The 22,499-nt window shown below is 42.7% G+C and overlaps 1 protein-coding gene across 1 annotated transcript in view; it reads right to left on the bottom strand.

Annotated features, from left to right (window-relative positions):
- COL4A2 (collagen type IV alpha 2 chain) overlaps nt 1-22,499 on the bottom strand; it is a 237,402-nt gene that overhangs the window by 9,453 nt on the left and 205,450 nt on the right. Inside the window, exons 37-47 of the mRNA XM_075590709.1 lie at nt 16,557-16,664; nt 13,242-13,349; nt 11,818-11,889; nt 10,610-10,735; nt 8,768-8,884; nt 8,133-8,294; nt 7,945-8,043; nt 5,207-5,353; nt 4,980-5,096; nt 4,166-4,357; nt 1,212-1,498 (exon numbers count right to left, since the gene is read on the bottom strand). Coding sequence (XP_075446824.1) covers nt 1,212-1,498; nt 4,166-4,357; nt 4,980-5,096; nt 5,207-5,353; nt 7,945-8,043; nt 8,133-8,294; nt 8,768-8,884; nt 10,610-10,735; nt 11,818-11,889; nt 13,242-13,349; nt 16,557-16,664 — 1,535 coding nt within the window. The remainder of the gene's footprint in view (nt 1-1,211; nt 1,499-4,165; nt 4,358-4,979; nt 5,097-5,206; nt 5,354-7,944; nt 8,044-8,132; nt 8,295-8,767; nt 8,885-10,609; nt 10,736-11,817; nt 11,890-13,241; nt 13,350-16,556; nt 16,665-22,499) is intronic.

Raw genomic sequence — 22,499 nt, forward strand, 5'->3', positions numbered from 1 at the left:
GCCCGTTTTTCACACCCCCCCCACCTCTGTACAGCCCGTTTTTCACACACACCCCCCACCTCTGTACAGCCCGTTTTTCACACACACCCCCCCACCTCTGCACCAGCCCGTTTTTCACACACACACACCCCCCACCTCTGCACCAGCCCGTTTTTCACCCCCCCCACCCAGCACGAGACACACACACACACACACACACACACACACACACACACACACACGACACACACACACACACACACACACACACACACACACACACACACACACACACACACACACACACACACACACACACACACACACACACACACACACACACACACACCTCTCTATTCAGCACATCCCCGGCACTAAGCCCCGCCCCCAGCATGCTCTGACCTCCAGTCCCCGGCATCCTGCATCCTCCTCATGCTGCTTCTGCCCCCGCGTGCGCATTTCAAAACCCGGCGGGGGGGGGGGGGGGGGCCTAGGCGAAGGAAGCGGGGGGGAGGCGAAGGAGGAGGGGTTGGGGATGAATCGCCGCCATTTTTTGAAACTTTAAAAAAAAAAATTAAACTTTAATTTTTTTTTATTTTTTTAAATTTATTTAATTAATTAAATAACTGGCGCCCGACCGCCGCGGGCCACGCAGAGAGGCCAGGCGGGCCGCATGCGGCCCGCGGGCCGCGTGTTGTGCAGCCCTGGTATACACAATACATAGTTTATCTGCACTATACAGGGATTTTTAAGTGATCAGTCTGTATGCATGATTCTGCATGTGCCGTACAGACTGCAACATTGATAATCATGTCTGTGGAAAAAAAAAACATACTGCTCGTGCGAGGAAGGTGCAGATGTCATCTTCAAATGTGAAATAGTAACTTTTCCTCAAATGTTGTGCAGTGTATTTTTTCTGCACTGACACGAGACACTGTCATGGAACTTTCCTACCCAGCGCCACGTAGGAAATATCTGGACATTTCATATTGCACTCTAGAGTCTAGACCCCGATTTCCATTCTATCTTTGGCTTGGAATGTCTTCAAATTTAAATCGGTCAAATTCTGCTTTCTAATGTTTGATTAAATATCAATGACTTCCAACATTGTGTGTGTGTGTGTTTACAATGATAAGGCAGAAAAGATTTTATATATATATATATTAGTGATATTGCCCCTGCCATACACTAGCTCATGCACACGGTAAGTAACATAAACAAACATTAAATACCATAAGAAAGGAATATCCAATCCACAAACTCCGCCAGCCTTCTGGGCAATGTGGAATGGAGCTGTCTTGGCTGTGGACAGCGACTGCAACAGCTGGGGCCTCGCAGACAGAGCAGTGACTAATGTAGGGTTTAATTTCTTCTTCAACCACTGGCATCATTGGGAGAGAAGCTGTGGTTGAGAGCCAGTAGGATTTATCATTACGGCTGGCATAATAACACACATCACCTGGGTTGCAGTACAGGAAAGGCATTGTACTGAAGCGTTGCAAACACGAACCAGCTAGACCTGTAAAAAAACAAACCAGATGAGATTAAATTCCACGGATTTTTTTTATAGGGTCTAAATAATCACTCGAATACATTAAGAATTCAGTCCAATAATTGCCAAATATATGTTAAGGTAACATCTATTTAGTTATGTTACATGATAACCAAAGAAAACACTGGATGGCGCTCCAACACTCCTACTCAGTGCTCAATACAATATAAATAAATATATATATATATATATATATAGATATATATATATATATATACCAATAGTGAATATATAAATGATGTTCAGTAATGTAAACAAATAATGTGAAATAATATATATAAATGTATAATCTAATAATTATACACTACCACGTGAAAAAGTGAAAATAGGGAAAATAAGCAAACAGACTTCACTCAACCCTTCGAATAGACTGTTTCAAAAGTCTTGTCAAACGTATTCCTCCAAACCCCAGGGGAGCGATGGTGAAAGCCATGTAAAGAAAAACATTACGTAGTGCAATAATGCTACAACAGTGAAAGTGAAAAATATAAAAGGAGGCTCCAAAATTCCTACTCACAATTGAGTAGCGGTATTGAAGCAAAAATCCAAACAGTGGCAATGATGTCGCTGGACGGTAGGTGTATTAGATTCAGCAAATCTCGGAATTAGAGAAAGACAAAGCCATAGTGCAGATCAATACTGCTACTCAATTGTGAGTAGGAATTTTGGAGCCTCCTTTTATATTTTTCACTTTCACTGTTGTAGCATTATTGCACTACGTAATGTTTTTCTTTACATGGCTTTCACCATCGCTCCCCTGGGGTTTGGAGGAATAGCTATGTTACATGCTCTATGTTTTTTAACCAAAGTATTAGAAAGGTAAGAAAAATCCCAATAAGGCAATAAGCAGCATCCTGGATATTGATTTACGGTAAACAATGATGCTTTACTTTAGATGTGAAATAGGTAATTGAAACGTTTACAGGGGGAGATGTAAGAAAGTCAAGAAAGTGCACAAAGAAGTTTGTTTTGACACACTGCTCCATTTTCTACTTGCGTTTGTATCAAATGTCTGAAAATGATTGTTACGTTTGGCTAGAGACGGGCACATCGTTTACGCAAGTTCCTTTCAGCTGTGAATATCCGTGGCTCGGTCTAAAAACCATGCACATTCGCCTACCTTTGCTTGCAATACTGCCGGCCACCACTACTTTCACATTTGTTCATGAATGTCATAACATCCACCCACTAATCTTTTTATTACTACATTTGTTAGCGAATGTTACAACATTCAATTCAGACAAAACTTCTAGACCCTAAAAAAAATGAGAGAGGAGTAGACAGAGTCCCAAGTGTGATATATATATATATTTAAATTTAATCTCCTCTCAAACTGACCTGGAAATTGACTTGTGGAGAGACACGTGGGCACAAAAAGGAGCACACCTTGGAGATATGCTAATAGGATATGCAAAGCACAGTTACTAAAACCCCAAAACAATTTCCATAAGGCCTATTCTGACAAGCCAGGGCCTAAGGCACCTTGTGAGCAAGGGGGTACTCACAAGCCTAACAACATCAGAACCCACAACTACTTATGGCAGCAACTCTAGCAGTGAGATAAACCGGCAGATGGACAGCTCCACTGCTGTAGAATACTGGTGAGCGCTACAGCTCACACCTGTAACTAATCACACTTGTTGAGTTTTCCCCTGGCTTCATTAAAACCAGACCACTTCCACTTCCGATTGTCAGTTTAATGTGACTTGTGCACAAAAAGGAGGATACCTGGGAGATATGCTAATAGGAAATTCAAAGTATAGGAAAGAAGCCAGGGGGAATACTGTCCATGAGAATAATTAGCTACAGGTATGAGCTCAAAAGTATGTTGCGACAGAGGAGCTATCCAGCAGCTGGTTTAGTTCAATGCCAGAGCTGCTGGCCTGAATAACAGAGGTTGAGGGATCTGATCCTGTTGGGCCTGACCATACCCCCTTGTTTGCACAGTGTCTTATGACCTGTTTGTCTTGTGGAAATCCTTGTGTGAGATGTGAATCATTTAAATATAATTTGCATATTAAATATAATTTGCATATCCAGCTGTACTCCTTTCAAGGTGGGTTTGAAAAGTGTGTATATAGCACTTGGGACAAGTAAAATAGGCCTCTTTCATATACAGGAGCATTTGCCCACATTTTTTAACTGCCTACGAATATCAGTCTTTCAAACGGATTTTGTTTAAAAAACCTGCGAAAAATGTGCAGATCGAGTTTTGACACATTCCTCCATCTCTACATTTGACTCAAATTGTTGGAGAGAAAAGTTTAAGCCAACTCGGACCTGGCGGATTATTTTGCTGCAAATAAAAGATAGAAACGTGATGTACAGAGACGCAAAGTTTGCTACATCTGATTACAATCTGTCATGTAAACGCCTCACTAACTCTTCCTATTGTCACTCCCCAAATTGTAGGTGGTGCAAAACTTGGAGCGAAGACCTTGATACATTGTTGCAAAGAGATGCAAGAAGTAAATGACACAATTGGCCTAAATGTTCCCTCTAAATTTGCCTTTATACGTCACCCCCTATAAGTTATTGATAACTTTATAGTCCACACTACCTTGTTTAACCAAATGGACACAAGCTTGCAGCATCCATTGATAGAAACATTTTTAAATAATAAAACATACGTACCCAGATCTTGATTGTGTGCTTTTTCCTGTCCTTCAAAATACAAAAGACTATAGCCGCTCCACAGCTTGGCCATGCCAACAGGACACATTGGCTCTTGGTCCGACTGACTGTGCTTCACTAGAAGATAGCCTACGTTGACACTTCGCCCAGGCATACCAGAAAGCCCAGCACTGCCGGGATGGCCAGGATTGCCTAGAAAAAACAAATGACAGATATGTCAGTCAGTGTTATACCTTCACATTACACGTACTGTACATTCTATTATTTGCTCCTGAGGTTGAGTGGGCTTCATGACCAACATGATTACTGGTTTTAAACAATTACTGTATACACACAATTCCTATACTTTATTAACAAAATACAATGAATAGAAAAGTAATTAAAGCCAATGATACAATATTTAGCTTTTGCTTAATAAATGCGTTTATGCTATTTATGTTAAGAGATTTGACTTATTTGTCTGGAACTGGTGGAATGATCTGTATCTACCCAACAAACATATAGTGGGGAATGGGTATGGGTCAACGTGTCCAGCCTTTTCCATGAATTAAGCAACATGACATTCATTATAACCCATGTATGATTATAATGAAGGTCATGCGTAATATTTTATATGGAACGGTATTTAATACAGAAAGGAATTTCTGGTCATAATGGGTAAATTCTCAGGGCAAAACAGAGACTTTATTTTGTAACAGAGAAAAGAAAATTATTTTACAAAAATGTTACTATTTTAACTAAACGGTTTATTCAGCTATTGTTCCATAACTCTAGTAACCGCATGCCATATTTGTTTCATCACAACCCCATTTACCTTTCAATCCGACAGAGCCTCTTTGTCCTATTGGTCCTTGTTCTCCCCGGTAGCCAGGTGGAGCAGGCCACCCTCCTCTGCCTGGTAAACCCTGTTTACCTGGTGGTCCTCTATCACCTGAAAGCCAACCAAGCGTGTTACTAAGATGATGCTATATTGCATGCCTACTATTCCAGAACAAAAAGGGAAACAGATGGCAGTGATCTGTACTTAGGAAACAGTCATACCTTGATCACCCAAAGGACCATGTGGTCCCATCTCACCCCGAACTCCTTCAGGACCAACAATTCCAAGTAAACCGGGAAGACCTCGATCCACTTCTACTTGCTGTTGTCCAGCAGAAACTCCTGGTGACCCAGGGGGCCCCTGAAATCCTTTAAAAATGGCAAAATCTAGATGTTTTATTTTGCTTTTGAATGGTACATGAAAACCCCTTGTTATTTCAGAGAACTGACTTCACCCATGCCCTCACAATGCAGTAGGAATTACCAGGCCTGTAGATGTCTAGAGGTATATATACAAAGCATTGCACTAGGATTCACTAGGCGACTTGTATGGCAGTTAAAGTCACGTCTAGCCCTGATACCCCTTATCAGAGCTTAGTCCAGTGATTCCCAAACTTTTTTGTTTGGAGGAACCCTTGAAGTGTTTTGAAAAATCTCGGGGAACCCCTATCTGGCAAACACATATTAGGCCGCGCTTATAGTGCTGGCAACGTTGCGTCAAAACAAATGTATTGACGCCGTAGCGTGCGCTTATAGTAGGAGTGACAGGACGGCATGATGGCTTGGTCGCGATCGCTGGAAGTCACTTCAATTTGATTTTTCCAGCAACGCAGCATGACGTCAGCGTGTCCGGCATTATAAGTGCCGCTTTAGGTTAATTTCACATCTCACGAGCCACCTCAATTTCCCACACTTTACCCATGCATTTCTCTCTCCCCTCCGTCTCACTCACTCTCCCCCTCTCCCGCCTCATGTATTTATCTCCCCTGCGTCTCACTCTTACTCCCTCTTTTCCTCACTCACTCCCCCCTCTCTCCTCTCACTCACCCCTACCTTCCATCAATTACCCCACTCTCACTCAATCCCCCCCACAAAATACATACCAAAAATCCCCACCCCCCTAAATACATGTAACCCCAGCCGCAATATATAATAATACCCGCCCCCGCCAATACATATTAAAAATGCCAGCACCAATACATATTAAAAAGTCCTCCGCCATCCCAATACATTTTAAAATGACCCCCCCCCCAATACATAGTTTAAAAAATCGGGCTGCATGGGTAAAATCATCATCATATCTCCCCCATCACCCCTCATCATCATTCTCATATATCTCCCCCAGCACCCCATATCATCATCCTCCTCATATCTCCCCCAGCACCCTTCATCATCCTCATATATCTCCCCAAGAACCCTTCATCATCATCCTCATATCTCCCCCAGCACCCTTCATCATCATCCTCATATCTCCCCCAGCACCCTTCATCATCATCCTCATATACCCACCCCCTACATCTTACATCACCCTCATATCACCTGCATCTCCCATCTCCCTCATATGACCCCCCTGCATCTCCCATCTCCCTCATATCACCCCCTGCATCTCCCATCTCCCTCATATCACCCCCTGCATCTCCCATCTCCCTCATATCACCCTCACATCTCCCATATATCACCCCCCCTGCATCTCCAATCTCCCTCATATCACCCCCCCTGCATCTCCCATCTCCCTCATATCACCCCCCAACATCTCCCATCTCCCTCATATCACCCCCCTGCATCTCTCATCTCCCTCATATCAACCCCCCCTGCATCTCCCATCTCCCTCATATCACCCCCCCCGCATCTCCCATATATCACCCCCCACCCCCTGCATCTCCCATCTCCCTCTCTTCCCCCATACCTCAGGCGGTGGTGGAGGCATGCAGGGTTGCGGGCAGGAGGCGGCGGTGGCGAGGATTGCACACACACACGCGCTCGCTAGCAGCAGGCACCAGAAGTGCCGCACTGCTAAAGCGCATCTGTGAGCAGGCTCTGGGGGGGGAGAGGGGTAAACCCGGGTGGAGGGAGAGCCGGGTAGAGAGAGCCGGGGAGGGGGAGAGCCAGGAAAGCTGCTGAGGTGGCTAGGTGGAACCCCTGGGACTTCTCCGCGGAACCCTGGTTGAGAATCACTGGCTTAGTCGATCTCCCCCACAGGATATTTTTGATCATGTGGTCATTTCACTTTTTAAAATATTTTGCCACCATCCTGTCTTCATTTTTTATGCTGCACCACTCCAGATATATTAACTGTACACCTTAATATAATATTTGTGATGTCTACTGATTCAGTGTTTAAAGGATTTCTAAGGACAGAACAGAAACAGTGCATAAAGAGCGCTGCATAATGTGGTGTTATTTGATTTACAGTGTTCTTCACCAAGTATGGGAAAAAATAGTTTTGTTCACAATGTACCTCTATCAATAGGTGAGAGAATATAAAATGACAATAGTTTTGATGACAGTACAGGAACACAGAGTTCCTCACACTGATCATTTCACACATACTGTACAGATATAATTTTATTTCAAAATAATGTAGCATAAGCAAAAAAAAAAGAAAAGATCACTTTAAGTTATCACAGTCACATTAATTATCAAGCGACCAGCATTAATTAATCAATCGACCAACATTAAAAACAGATGAATGATGAATAAAATGGGCTATTTTGTGCCACCATTAATCTGTGAAATCAATATAAAATGATTCAAAACAAGTTTATTTGTAATATTTTTGACACTATGGCAATTATAGCACATTAAATGCATTAAACCTCACTGCCGTGATACTGTGTCTTGGAAGGTGTGATTGTTTGTTGCTAAATCTATATATCCTTAAACATGTTGTTGTCAATACCAATAATTTTAAACAAATACATTATCCCTGATGTAGATTAAGCAGAGCGTGTGTCACTCACCAGTAGAGCCTTTGTCACCTTTGGGCCCACTAGGTCCCCTGTCTCCTGTAAAACCTGTTATGCCGTTATATCCCATCAGGCCTTGTTCACCTTTATGACCTTTGGATAGAAAACAAACATAAGGTTACTTGGAACAAGAAAAAATAAGATGGTCTGTGGAGCAGCAATGGGAAAACCGTACACTGTACCTTTTGCTCCCGAGTAACCAGTGATACCAGCTGCACCATGCCATCCTCTGTCACCAGTAATGCCTTTAGCTCCATCATTTCCTCGTAAGCCAGCCAGTCCTACTTCTCCTTTTATACCTGGCCGAGCAGGTGAGCCAGGCCTACCTTGAGGCCCCGGGTAACCTGGAAATGAAAGAAGAAGTAGTCAAAATGTACGTTTACTTTTTATATTCCATTGTACAAACATAGTTCACAATAGAACAGAAAGTTCTGATAGCTACAGGTGTCTTAACCAAATAATATCCAATGTTATTCAGACAGGTTGATTGCTCTGGTTGTAGGCTCTATAATTGCTGTACTGTTATTTTCATTGTCCACTGCAATTCTGTGACTTAATTGGGCATTCACAAACATATAAATAATACATAAAGACATATCCTTAGTTATGTTGGCTACTCAGCACAGATTCAACCTTTTCCGTTCTGCACATTTGCTTTGCCTGCTCTTGAGTATTTTTACTCAAGAACACTCTATGGTATCTTTGATAAATTAGATCTTTAAAAAACTTACACTTTCAGTATTTTGTTGTTTAATTCAACCAGTGTGTTCATTTTGCGGCAATGATGACTTTAAAAGAGTCGGATAGAAAATCTTACCTGGCCCACCGTAAAGTCCTGGAGATCCTAAATCTCCAGGTATTCCAGACCGGTTGGAAACCCCTGGAAGGCCACGAACTCCATCAACTCCAGGAATACCAAGAGTGCCGCGTGCACCTAATAGAGACAGGGGGGTATTCATTACACTGAAATAGTGCCGATTGGGATACTATAGCATGGAAACTCCCATTGACTTCATGAATGTTTGAGTCTCATAAATCTATATATAAAAAAAAGTCAAAATCTGTTTGTTTGTGTGTTTGTTTGTGCGCGCTCTCATTGGCTCTGAAGCTCTCCCATTGGCTGACTGCGGGGCGGGCATTGGCTCTCATTGCCCTGGTTGCTTTGAAAAAGTTTAGTCAAAAACATTCTTAGTATTGGAGTTTACAAACAAACTTTTTAATAAGGAGACCCTTTTAATAGATGTCATTTTCTCAGCCTCATAGCTTGCTTTGTACTGTATAATTATACTCACTGAATGTTCGATAGTGTCTCATGCACACATGACACTAAAGAAAGATATTAATATTTCTTGTTTATTATCCTGGCTACCAACATTATTTAGCATTATCTGTATTGCAGAATGAAACATGTCCTTTTACAGGTTACATGCAGTGCTTCAACAATAAAGACATGTGCACGACATGATCCAATATAGCATAGTTACAAATAACTTTACAACTCTTTGGGTTGTATATTCATCCATTTTTTAAACTTCCAAGAGGAAATATTTTATGTCCTGCGATCACAAACTGTTATTTTCTTTCAAATCTGTAGTTAGAAATTGGGTTGCTTAGGTTGTAAACGTTGAACAGTCCCCTACTTGCTATTACGTATTAGAAACTGAATTCCCAAATGACAACATAGACGTCATGTTCTACCTTTTAAGTTCCATAGTACAGCCAATAAGAAGACAAAGGCACCCAGATTGAATTCTAAGTTTAATCAGCGTATGTATTAGTTTACCTGTGTGCACTTGCTGAATGCAGGTTTATCAATGAAATGTACAGTATGAAGGTGTATGGATCTACATCTGAGTACAGCATGTATAAGGGCTAAGTACGTACATGTAAATATTAATGTACACCATTTTTTATATTGGGCTGGGTGTATGTATGTATAAATATGATACTTACCAGTGTATATTAGGCTATTTGTATGTATATATGTATTAGTGTGTATATTGGTGGAGTGAATGTGTATGAATGTGTGACTGTGTGAACACAGTACAGGCATACCCCGCATTAACGTACGCAATGGGACCGGAGCATGTATGTAAAGTGAAAATGTACTTAAAGTGAAGCACTCCCTTTTTCCCACTTTTGATGCACGTACTGTACTGCAATTGTCATATACGTGCATAACTGATGTAAATAACGCATGTGTAACAGGCTCTATAGTCTCCCCGCTTGCGCACAGTTTCTGAACAGGTAGGGAGACAGTATTGCTGTTCAGGACGTGCTGACAGGCGCATGCGTGAGCTGCTGTTTGCCTATTGAGCGAAATGTACTTACTCGCGAGTGTACTTAAAGTGAGTGTCCTTAAAGCGGGGTATGCCTGTATATGAATGTATGTCAAGGTCCGTGTGCATACAGTATATTGTTTAGTGTATGTTCCACCATGCACTGTGCCAATAGGTACTGTACATTGCCTACCACCCAGAACGAGTGTGTGCCTTGATTCCTTGCTATATCTGTATATAGTTTGATGTCTAGGTGTAATATCGTGCTTTTGTAAGTCAAATGCTTAGGTATGGATGTTTGTAATGAACATTGTATGAATTAATTGATAAAAAAAATAAGAGCGATGCATCATAGTCTCAGTGTATCAAATAAAACTAACCTGGATCTCCTCTGTTTCCTTTTGCACCTGCATGTCCAGGGGTTCCCACAACTGTGCTATCTTCTCCCCGTCCACCCTTTTCGCCTCCGGTACCCTTGAAGCCTTTTGTGCCAATGACATCTACCCCTATTTAGGAGAATGAACAGACATTTATATCTATTTCTAGGAATCACTTTTCTCCTAAAAATAACTCACTTCTGCTATGCCACTATGCAAATCTGTACACCAGCTTCCCATATCCTCTACAATCAAATTTAAAACCCTAGATATGACTAAGGCTGCGAACATGGTGCCTTCTCGGAGGCGCGCGAAGGCTGAGGGAAAGTGGGTGCTTTCCCTGGCCATGGTACGTGCGCCGTCCTTGGGCGTGTCTAGGGGCGTCCCAGTAACATCACGGAGCTGGTTCGCCCTCATTGGGCGAACCGCTCATGTGACCGGCCTGTCACGCCAAGAAATCAGTTTCAATTGATTTCTTGCGCAATGCGCGCCACCTCCTGCTTCCGCGTGTCCGCATGCCGCTTGGACACAAACACTGCCTTACGGTCTGCGGCACCATATCCGAGGCCTTACAAAGCTCTTAACAATGATGCCCCCCTTTTATCTCTGCGCTCAGCTCAAAACATATCGCTAAATGCCCTCTATACCTTTCCTCCTACCTTATTACCTCCTCTTTATTACCTCCTCCTGCTTACAAGACATCCCATGCTGCACCTTCTCTCTGGAACTCCCTACTAAGTACAGTACGGTCATACTCTCCTCCAGTAGGCAGACATTTAAAAACTCCCTGAAAACTCACCTTTTTAAGGAAACCTATCTGGCTTACCCCTGACATTCACCACCTCCCCTACAACCCTATTGGGACTTGCTGTGCAGCTGGACCAAACTCCATGCTAATCCCCCATAACATTCTCACCCCAAAACCTTAATGGGACCAGCTGTACGGCTGGACCATACTCCATCCTGAGGTATACCCCGTCCCACTATGAGAAGCCACTTCATTTTTTCTTCTAACATTGCTCCTTATTCTCTGTAGAGTGTATGCTCTCATGAGCAGGGCCCTCAACTTCTATATTTGTTTATACATGTCTGTCCTTATTTAGTAGGCCGTTCTGTTTATGTAAGTTACATAACTCTGTAACCCATTGTACCGCACTGCGGTATGTGTTGGCGCTTTATAAATAAACAATAATAATATATAGTAGCTGTACCTGCTGATCCTTGGAATCCTTTATTGCCTGTTAGACCATCAAGCCCAGAGATTCCTCTTACGCCAGAGAAACCTATCACAGAAGCACACCCAGAACTGCGTGTCATGAAAGTTTATTGGATGGCACAAAGAAAGAAAGTGGATAGGGTCTCACATATTGCAGTTAAGTGGGTTGTATGATGACAGGCGTGTAACAAAGTAAGATATAGTCATTTGGGGGATAACAGGAAACAACTAGAGTCACGTGACAAAAAGGGATCGGAACATATAAAGTGCTAAACAGGGGATACGGTAAAGCTATATATTGTTTCTGTTGGTCTGTAAATATTGATCATAACATGAATTATTTTCCTGTCCCCATCTTCTTATCAAGGAATGCATTTCACAAAATAAACAAAGTGGAGATAGAGGTTTGAGCGCACATACTGTGTAGTAACTTATGCAGTGTGCTGGTAGTGTGTGATTTCTGGCATGATGCAAAAACACAAATAAATACAAACACATAACAGCTGTGATGTCAATTTGGTTGGATCTTACGAAGATCTGCATGGCATTGTGATACCGGGAACCTAAAAGTCAAAGTCCTACACAGCTTTTGGTTACAAACATGTGACGATAACACAATGACGGCACATATTCAGCTCATCATGATGAAGATCTAGGTTAGGAAGACACTTCTCCAACCACTACCTGTAACTATGTGTAAAACCATCCTGGTTCTGGTCATCTCCTTTTGGATTCTGTTAGGGAATCAAGTGGTTTGTCATGTAAAGTGCATGGAGGAATTAAGTATGAATTACATTGCTAAGTGCTGGCAGATAATCGTATTAATGCTATTTTCTGGAAAGCCACAGCACTAACGCATGGATGTCTTTTACATAGTAGATGATGAGGTTGAAATAAGACATATGTCCATCGAGTTCAACTTATGTTAAGTTTAGACGACAGATGCTCATCCTATATTTTTATTTACAGTATATCGATCCAGTCCGAATCTCCCAGTCTGTCATCCAGCTGTTATTTTACCAGCACTTTCTAAAACGTAACAACCAGTGTAAAAGGCATACAGGACTTGTGACAGGATTGAATTGCAAAATGCTTTCAATACTTTCATCTTCTTCAAAGCCGTCATAAACACTAATACGAAATAATGGCCTTAATGTGTACAAAAGGAGAGAAGCAATGATCACTGCCCTTTGCAGTATTATACGATGGCACTGGGTGGAGGCTTCTCGCAATACTACATCCGTTGACCCTTCTTGATACAATAGTTTGTTTTTAGTCCTCTAAAGCAAATAACTTTTCCTAATCATTTGCCAGCCAAATACGCCAATGCTCTTCATCTGGATCAGCACAGTAAGAAGATGTCTCTTATCACAAATATTTTAAACCAAAAGCTCTTTTTTTCCCTTTTAGTGCAATTACCAGGTTGTCCAGGTGATCCAGGATTCCCAAGATTTCCTTTGTCGCCGTGAACTCCTGGAAAACCTGAGCTTCCCTGAGATCCTGGTAATCCCACCAGCCCGGGCAAACCTGAAAGAAAAGGAACAAGCCAATAAGAAAGGCCTACTGTAATACGATATACACTTATATCTCAGCGGGTTTAAGAGTGAGGGGAAACCACAAAGTTGATCCGTGTTTACTGCAAATCGGTGTCAACTGCCATTCAAGTCAATAGCAGACAGTGCCGACCGAAGTCTGATATCCCTTATTGGATCTTGGTGAATACTCACCTATGGGGTAGCGCTCCGTTAGTGACCTAACGAGACGTTGAGTTCAGTTAACATCTCATTAAGTGCTAACTGGGATCTTCAAAGCTTGTTGTTTTCAGGCGTAATGAGCCCTTGCGTTACTACAATGGACATTGGTGCTAATGATATGCATAAGAGGTGTCCCCTGTTACGACGCCTATCCACACAGCTCGATAACGCAGGGATTTAAAGATGCGTTAGTTAGGTCATAGCTAAACTTTGCGTTACTCACATCCAGACCCTGGAATAGGTGTTTTACAGGGTCTGGATAAGTGTCAGACCACAGTTGGAATGATTCAGCATTGCAATACAATATATTACCTTTGTGGGATTTTTTGTCGAGATTCATTATGAAATGCTTCAGCACATTTTGGATTAATATTGATGTAAAACACATATTGTTGGGGAGTTATAAATTGCCATCAACATGAAATCTGTAACAACTGCTTTCTAAGCATATGGGCTTATATTTACTGCATTTCCTACATGTATTGCTATATAGGAATGCATCGTAAACTGAGCAAAGACACCACAACTTTTATTAAACAGGTGATATTTATCTATATTGTTTCACAAACATTTTTGTAAAAAAATTCATCTTTAATTTTTTTTTTTTTGCAAGCTTTAATCACTATCAATTCTCGTAATATCTCCAATTTTTCTTGTATTTCTCTTTTCAATCTATCTCACTGCAAATGCAAGGTCCACAAATTAAATGCAACATTTCGCATTTAAAAAATGCCACTTTCACAAAATTTTGGCCAGGGACAATTTTGATAATCTGATTAAATACTTTTGCGAACTCCTGAGCAATGTAAACTTTAGCGAACATTTTCGTAAAAACGTGCGATTGATAAAATTGGTGTAACGTCAGGGTCAGGATGGGAGAAACAGTGAGACCGACATCCAGTCAGGGTCAGGATGGGAGTAACAGTAAGACCGACATCCAGTCAGGGTCTGGAGCGGAGTAACAGTAAGACCGGCGTAACGTCAGTGTCTGGAGCGGAGTAACAGTAAGACCGGCGTAACGTCAGGGTCTGGAGCGGAGTAACAGTAAGACCGACATCCAGTCAGGGTCTGGAGCGGAGTAACAGTAAGACCGACATCCAGTCAGGGTCTGGAGCGGAGTAACAGTAAGACCGATATCCAGTCAGGGTCTGGAGCGGAGTAACAGTAAGACCGACATCCAATCAGGGTCTGGAGCGGAGTAACAGTAAGACCGGCGTAACGTCAGGGTCTGGAGTGGAGTAACAGTAAGACCGGCGTAACGTCAGGGTCTGGAGCGGAGTAACAGTAAGACCGGCGTAACGTCAGGGTCTGGAGCGGAGTAACAGTAAGACCGATATCATGTCAGGGTCTGGAGCGGAGTAACAGTAAGACCGACATCCAGTCAGGGTCTGGATGGGAGTAACAGTAAGACCGGCATCCAGTCAGGGTCTGGAGTGGAGTAGCAGTAAGACCGACATCCAGTCAGGGTCTGGAGCGGAGTAACAGTAAGACCGACATCCAGTCAGGGTCTGGAGTGGGGTAACAGTAAGACCGGCGTAACGTCAGGGTCTGGAACGGAGTAACAGTAAGACCGACATCCAATCAGGGTCTGGAGCGGAGTAACAGTAAGACCGGCGTAACGTCAGGGTCTGGAGCGGAGTAACAGTAAGACCGGCGTAACGTTAGGGTCTGGAGCGGAGTAACAGTAAGACCGGCGTAACGTCAGGGTCTGGAGCGGATTAACGGTGAGACCGACATCCAGTCAGGGTCTGGAGCGGAGTAACAGTAAGACCGGTGTAACGTTAGGGTCTAGAGCAGTGTAACGGTGAGACCGACATCCAGTCAGGGTCAGGATGGGAGTAACAGTAAGACCGACATCCAGTCAGGGTCAGGATGGGAGTAACAGTAAGACCGACATCCAGTCAGGGTCTGGAGTGGATAACAGTAAGACCGACATCCAGTCAGGGTCTGGAGTGGATAACAGTAAGACCGACATCCAGTCAGGGTCTGGAGTGGATAACAGTAAGACCGACATCCAGTCAGGGTCTGGAGTCAAGTAACAGTAAGACCGGTGTAACGTTAGGGTCTGGAGCAGAGTAACGGTGAGACCGAACCATTGAGTGCTCCATAAAGCAGTCGCAATGTCGTGAGGTCTGTCACTTAAGGGGCTCCATGCAGGAGTGGCTACATCATGGACTTTCATTTATTTTTCTATGGTGAGAGCTAGACAGCAGAGGAACGGAAGGAGGACTCTCTCACCTTCCAGCCCTGTCATCAGTGGTCAATCCAGCACTCAAAGTGTTAAGAGAAAACAAGCAAATATGAAGACATTTGCACGTCATTAGGACAAGTGGGATGATTAGAGAAAGAGGGGAACTTCAGGGAAAACAAAACTTTGATGCGATACACCTTCTCAGAATTTTTACTACAGATGAAGCTGTAATTTAGTGACAATACACATATATTTAATCTTTTAACATGTTTATATATGTGCTCTGAAGATTAACAGTACATTGAAAATACAGTAGTTTTTCTGCTTTTTGTTATTTATAAGATGAAGCGTATCATTCTGTATGGATTTAACTACAGAACTAAATAAGAAAAAGGTGAACCCAGTTGCAGGCACTCGGCCTCCCTGCTGGATGATAATTGATATTCGTTTAAAAAAAAAAAAACTGTATTCGCAAAATAATTCAAATAAATGGTGTTAAAATCGAAAAATCGATGCAGAACTGACTGAAAGCCAATACTATGGTGAATGCTGGAGTCCAAGTAATTTAAGAGGACTGTGGACTAAGAGTTGGTCAACAGAGTTCTCAGACAAATATACAAAATATTAATATAAAGGGAATGGGAATGATGGAGGAAATTACCAACTGGATGTAAGTGTGACTGTATGCCTATATCCCACTGCGGTTATATACACAGCAAGGCAGCTGTACTCATAGACATGTCTGTTACTGTTACATCTCATAATAAATATATATACTAGAGATAATACCTGATAGACCTGTATCTCCTGGTTGTCCCGGTATTCCCTTTATTCCTTCTATTCCTGGAAAACCTACATCTCCTACTATTCCTTTTTCTCCAAGAACTCCTCTGTATCCTGCAATTAAAGACAAAAGTTACCCAGTTATCCAAACCATGCAAACCACTACCATATAAAGCAAATGTACCTAATATTGTATGCAATTTAACTGTCCAATTTGCCCAAAGATACAACTCCCACTTAATTTATTCAATTGCATAATTAAGGATATTCTCCAGAATTTGACACACGGTGCTCATTTGCATGCCATTACCCAGAATCCCTAGCTGCAGTGGAAGCATTGCATGCTAAGAAATAATGGTGAAAAGCAGGTTTGCAGACCTGTCTGAGAAATGTGAATGTGCTCACAAGTGGAAATTATATTTGTAAGAGCAGGGGTGCGCAAACCTTTTTGTCTGCGCCCCCCTGCCTGCTCTCCCCTCCTGCTCGTGCCCTCCACCCTTACCTTTTCTCCGGCGTCATCTGATGTTAGGACGTCGCGTTGCCATGGCCACGTGTTGCCAGAAGCCACGGTAAGAGGGAGTTACAGAGGCCTTGCACGCTCCTCCGGCATTTAATTTAAATGTTGTGGGGAAGAGCGCGGGGCGTCTGTAAGCGCCACGCCCCCCAGTTTGTGCACCCCTGTGCTACAGATTAGTAAGTAAGCTTATGTTAGATATAAATAAAAGCACTTGACTGCCTATTCATTTATTCTTACATTAAAATCCTTAGTACTGTAGGAAGCTTACCGCACACCGAAATGTATAATTGTTACTGTTAAATCAAAATGAGAAATAATAAATACCTAATGTTTGCCTTTATTTAGTAAACATTCCATCTCTACATTAGCAGGCTGGAGTTCATTAAGAATTTACCATAGAGGTTTGTTCAATCTGAAAAAGTAATTATTTGAAGGATAAAAAAAGCAAAGCCTTCTATATTGATTAAATATGTGGATTCTGTCAATTAGATTGTAAGCTCTTCGGAGCAGTTACAGTGCTCCACTTCCGAAATGTTACTTCTATGTCTGAAGCACTTATTCCCATAACAAGTTATTTGTATTATTTGTTATTTATATGATTGTCATGTGTATTACTACTGTGAAGCGCTATGTACATTAATGGCGCTGCATAAATAAAAACATACACACAGTGGTGTGAAAAAGAAAGTACACCCTCGTTGAATTCTAAGGTTTTACATATCAGGACATAATAACAATCACCTGTTCCTTAGCAGGTCTTAAAATTAGGTAAATACAACCTCAGATGAATAACAACACATGACATATTACACCGTGTCATGATTTATTTAACAAAAATATGTCAAAATGGAGAAGCCATGTGTGAAAAGCTAAGTACACCTTATGATTCAATAACTTGTACAACCACCTTTAGCAGCAATAACTTGAAGTAATCGTTTTCTGTATGACTTTATCAGTCTCTCACATTGTTGTGGAGGAATTTTGGCCCACTCTTCTTTACAACATTGCTTCAGTTCATTGAGGTTTGTGGGCATATGCCCACAGCTCTCTTAAGGTCCAGCCACAGCATTTCAATCGAGTTGAGGTCTGGACTTTGACTGGGCCATTGCAACACTTTGATTCTTTTCTTTTTCAGCCATTCTGTTGTAGATTTTCTGGTGTGCTTGGGATCATTGTCCTGTTGCATGACCCAATTTCGGCCAAGCTTTAGCTGTCGGACAGATGGCCTCACATTTGACTCTAGAATACTTTTGGTATACAGAGGAGTTCATGGTCGACTCAATGACTGCAAGGTTCCCAGGTCCTTTGGCTGTAAAACAATCCCAAATCACCACCCCTCCACCACCATGCTTGACAGGTGGTATGAGGTGTTTCTGCTGATATGCTGTGTTTGTTTTCGCCAAATGTGGCGCTGTGCATTATGGCCAAACATCTCCACTTTGGTCTCGTCTGTCCACAGGACTTTGTTCCAGAAGTCTTGTGGTTTGTTCAGATGCAACTTTGCAAACCTAAGCCATGCTGCCATGTTCTATTTAGAGAGAAGAGGCTTTCTCCTGGCAACCCTTGCAAACAAACCATACTTGTTCAGTCTTTTTCGAATTGTACTGTCATGAACTTTAACATTTAACATGCTAACTGAGGCCTGTAGAGTCTGAGATGTAAGTCTTGTTTTTTTTTACAATTTCTCTGAGCATTGCACGGTCTGACCTTGCGGTGAATTTGCTGGGACGACCACTCCGGGAAGATTGGCAACTGTCTTGAATGTTTTCCACTTGAATAATCTTTCTCACTGTAGAATGATGGACTTTAAATTGTTTGGAAATGGCCTTATAACCCTTCCCAGATCGATGGGCAGCAACCATTGCTGCTCTAAGATCATTGCTGATGTCTTTCCTCCTTGGCATTGTGTTAACACACACCTGAATGCTCCAGACCAGCAAACTGCTAAACCTTCGGCTTTTATAGGTGGTCACACTTGCTGATGATCAATGAATCAAGGGCATTTGATTAGCAGCACCTGTCTGCTACTTAGCATCTTAATTCCTATGGAAGCAGTAAGGGTGTACTTAGTTTTTCACACATAGCTTCTCCATTTTGGCTTTATTTTTGTTAAATAAATCATGACACAGTGTAATATGTCATGTGTTGTTTTTCATCTGAGGTTGTATTTACCTAATTTTAAGACCTGCTAAGATGCTTGTTATCATGTCCTGATATGTAAAACCATAGAATTCAAAGAGGGTGTACTTTCTTTTTCACACAACTGTACATACATACATACATGTCCATCATTAAGAATAAGAGGCCTATGCAGAGAGCAGCGGTAAGGTGAATAGCGGATTTTTTGGAGAAAAATGCCTGTAGAAAGGCAGGTACTGGCGAGTTTTAAAAAAAAGCGCCATTTTTTTTTTTTTTTTTGAAACTCGCTGCACGACTGGAGAGAACCTAAATCTCTCCAGTTGTAAAAATGTCCCTATTCAGAAAGGCGCAATCGCCATCTAGTGGCTGTTCGCGCCAATAACATGGAGAGAAATTCTACACTTACCTCCGCCAAAAAAAGTTGGCAGGAAGCTGGAGCGAGAGGGAAAATACAAAAAAAAAACGCGCTTTTTTTCAAACATGTTTCACCAGCGCACATCTCGCCGGTTGCAACTCTCCATATGCAGACAGGATTTTAAATGCAGTTTTCGGACCTTTCTGCATATGGAGATAAAATCACACCAATAAAAGTTCAATTTATTAACATCTCCAATTATTTCCAGCGCTGCTCTCTGCATGCGGCCCTACGTTTTTAAAAACAAGTACATAGTAGGGTTGGGCAGTATACCGCGATAACAATCTCCTGGTATGCCGATGTGTGTAGCCAGTTCCCCCTTTGGGTTTTATTCACCCCCTCCCTGCAGTTCACCTCCGCGGCGGTCGGGAGAGTTGTGGCTGATTGCGGGGGCACGTGAGTGCAGGCGCCGGGTGCACGCGCCTTTGGGAGGTTTTGGGCAGGTTGCCAATGTGTGGAGGGAGCGCTCCGGGGCTCCGCGGGTGCTCAGGGCGCCTCCATTTTGTGTGTTGCACAGTGCAGGCACTTAGCGGGGCCATTACAGTAAGCTCTGCATGGGGAACTACATTACCCAGCAGCCTCTGGGGGGGCTGCCATGTCACTTGCTGCATTACAGCCAATAGGGCTTCTGGATTTCTCCTGCTCTGGAGATAGATACATTTTGTGCACTCAGCCATGCTAGTCAGTCGGTGCTGGGACACAGGTAGGGGAGGGTGTATGCACATGGCGTTTGTGGCCCCTGTACTAGGCCCCGCTAGGCCCCGACTCACCTACTAGTATTGTGGCAGTTACAGGGACTAGCCCCTTAGGTAGGGACACGGCCCCTTTAGCTGATTATAAGAAGGGACACAGCTAATACGCTGCAGAGCCTGTGAAGAGTGGTCTGGGCTCAGATCACTTAGCAGGATACCAAGACTGTCTGTAAGTGGGACACTCCAGCGGGATACCACCCACACGGAGGAGGACCCATCACAGAAGCATCGCTGGATTGGCGGATCCTGCAAAGCTACCCATCAGTGCGCCCGGGTGCTGGAGCACCCGGCAGGTACCTATATCATAAGTGCACCAACAGAGTACATACGCCATAGTGGCAGCGCTGACCAGTGGGGCTGTTATTCTTGTGGACACCAGGGTGGTTGGGTGCCCGAGCACCCCTCAGGTACGGTGGACACGGTGTGGGTTACACGGTGGTGGGATAAGGCCCTGTGAGGCAAAGGGGTAGCTCTAACCAGTAGAGTTATTATCCGGTTATCACTGTCTATTTACATGTTCTTTAGTAAAAGGTTATTCTTATCATATACTGTGTGTGTATATCAGTATTGTGGTTCCTGTGAAGGGCTACTCCCACTACATTGGGATCCCTCTCAGGTGGAGGCGTTGTACCAAGTTGTATTGTTGTATCACCCTGGGCTCCCCGTGGTGGAGGTTTGGGATCTCCGTGAGCCAACAGGTAAAGCCAGCACCCGTAGACTCTTTACCTTAGGGGGAAAGAGGGCTACATGTGTTATCGCAGTATTACAGGATGCCGGCTCCTGTGGTCAGATTTGCAGCTTCTGAGAGCAGCAGCGCTGTGCTGTCGCTCTCTGCCTCTCTCTCCCCTGCCTTCCTGCTCCTGAATGCAGACTCAGAGGGAGCAGAGAGTGTGTGGGAGCAGAGGTTGCTGTGAATGTTAACTCCTTTCTGCACTTGTTTCCTTGTGTTAATCCCTTCCCCTCTCCTTGCCTGGGGCCCTTAACCCCTCCCACCCTCTCCCCCCCCCAGGGACCCCTTAACCCTTTCTACCCTCTCCCTCCCAGGGACCCCTTAAGCCCTTCCACCCTGTCTCTGGGACTCCTTAGCCCCTTCCACCCTCCCTATCCCTGTGGGACTCAATCCCCCTTTCCATGTCTCCACCACCCTTTGTTACCTATACTGCTTCCATCACCCGAACATCCCATCACTCTCACCCTTAGATACTCCCTCCATTTAAAAACACATTTAATTTATAAAATGTTAAAAATGAAACAAAACAGTTTTTGACAATTCTTAAGAAAATTGTTTTTTTAAATGTAGGGCGTATCTAAGGGTGAGAGTGATGGGATGAGGAGTGGATGAATGAGGTTTTTTTTTTAAGAGTTACAAGCAGTGTAGGTGAGAAAATTTGAAGCACAGACATGGAAAGGATTTGGAAATCATGGGCCCTTTGTCCCTCTTTGATAAAGTGCCGACAAGGCAGGAAACGCGTCAGAGGATTTCACTGTTTGTTAGTCCGTTTGGCTTTATGCCCATTTAATAAATCATTTTTTTTAGTACACCCGCTTCCCGCCCTATTTTTCCCTGCAGTGCTCATACTCCATCAAACTTTCTCCTTTGTTCTAGTAAATCTAATTTTTGCAATTTATTTTGAGAACACATTTTATTTAGATTACCTATAACATTGTTGGACTTTTTACAAATCAAATATGTATCGCGATATATATCGTTATCATGATAAATGTATTGCTATCGTTATCGTGGGAGTTTTGTTTTTTATTGCCCAACCCCTAATACAGAGCATTCCAAATTGTATTTAAAAGTAAAAACGTACAATTTTATTACGTTTTTAATAAAGCCAAAAGCAGCCAGCAGCATGAACTTTCTCAGTGCATATACATACATGTAAATAGTATTGAAGCATTTTATTGTACTAACAAATCTACGTAAGTACCAGCACTCACTGTCTAATAGCTAAATGATGAAAACAGTTGTAATGCAGAATAAACATTTAATAATAAAACGAACCAGAAATAAAACGAACCAGAAATAAATCAAATGTGTTTGCAGAAACCAGTATCACAAATGGGCATGTCACAAAGTGAGGGGTGGGGGGGGGGAAGGAAAAGGGGAAAAAACATGAAAC

The sequence above is a fragment of the Ascaphus truei genome, chromosome 3 (assembly GCF_040206685.1).
Source record: "Ascaphus truei isolate aAscTru1 chromosome 3, aAscTru1.hap1, whole genome shotgun sequence".
NCBI classification, from domain to species: Eukaryota; Metazoa; Chordata; class Amphibia; order Anura; family Ascaphidae; genus Ascaphus; species Ascaphus truei.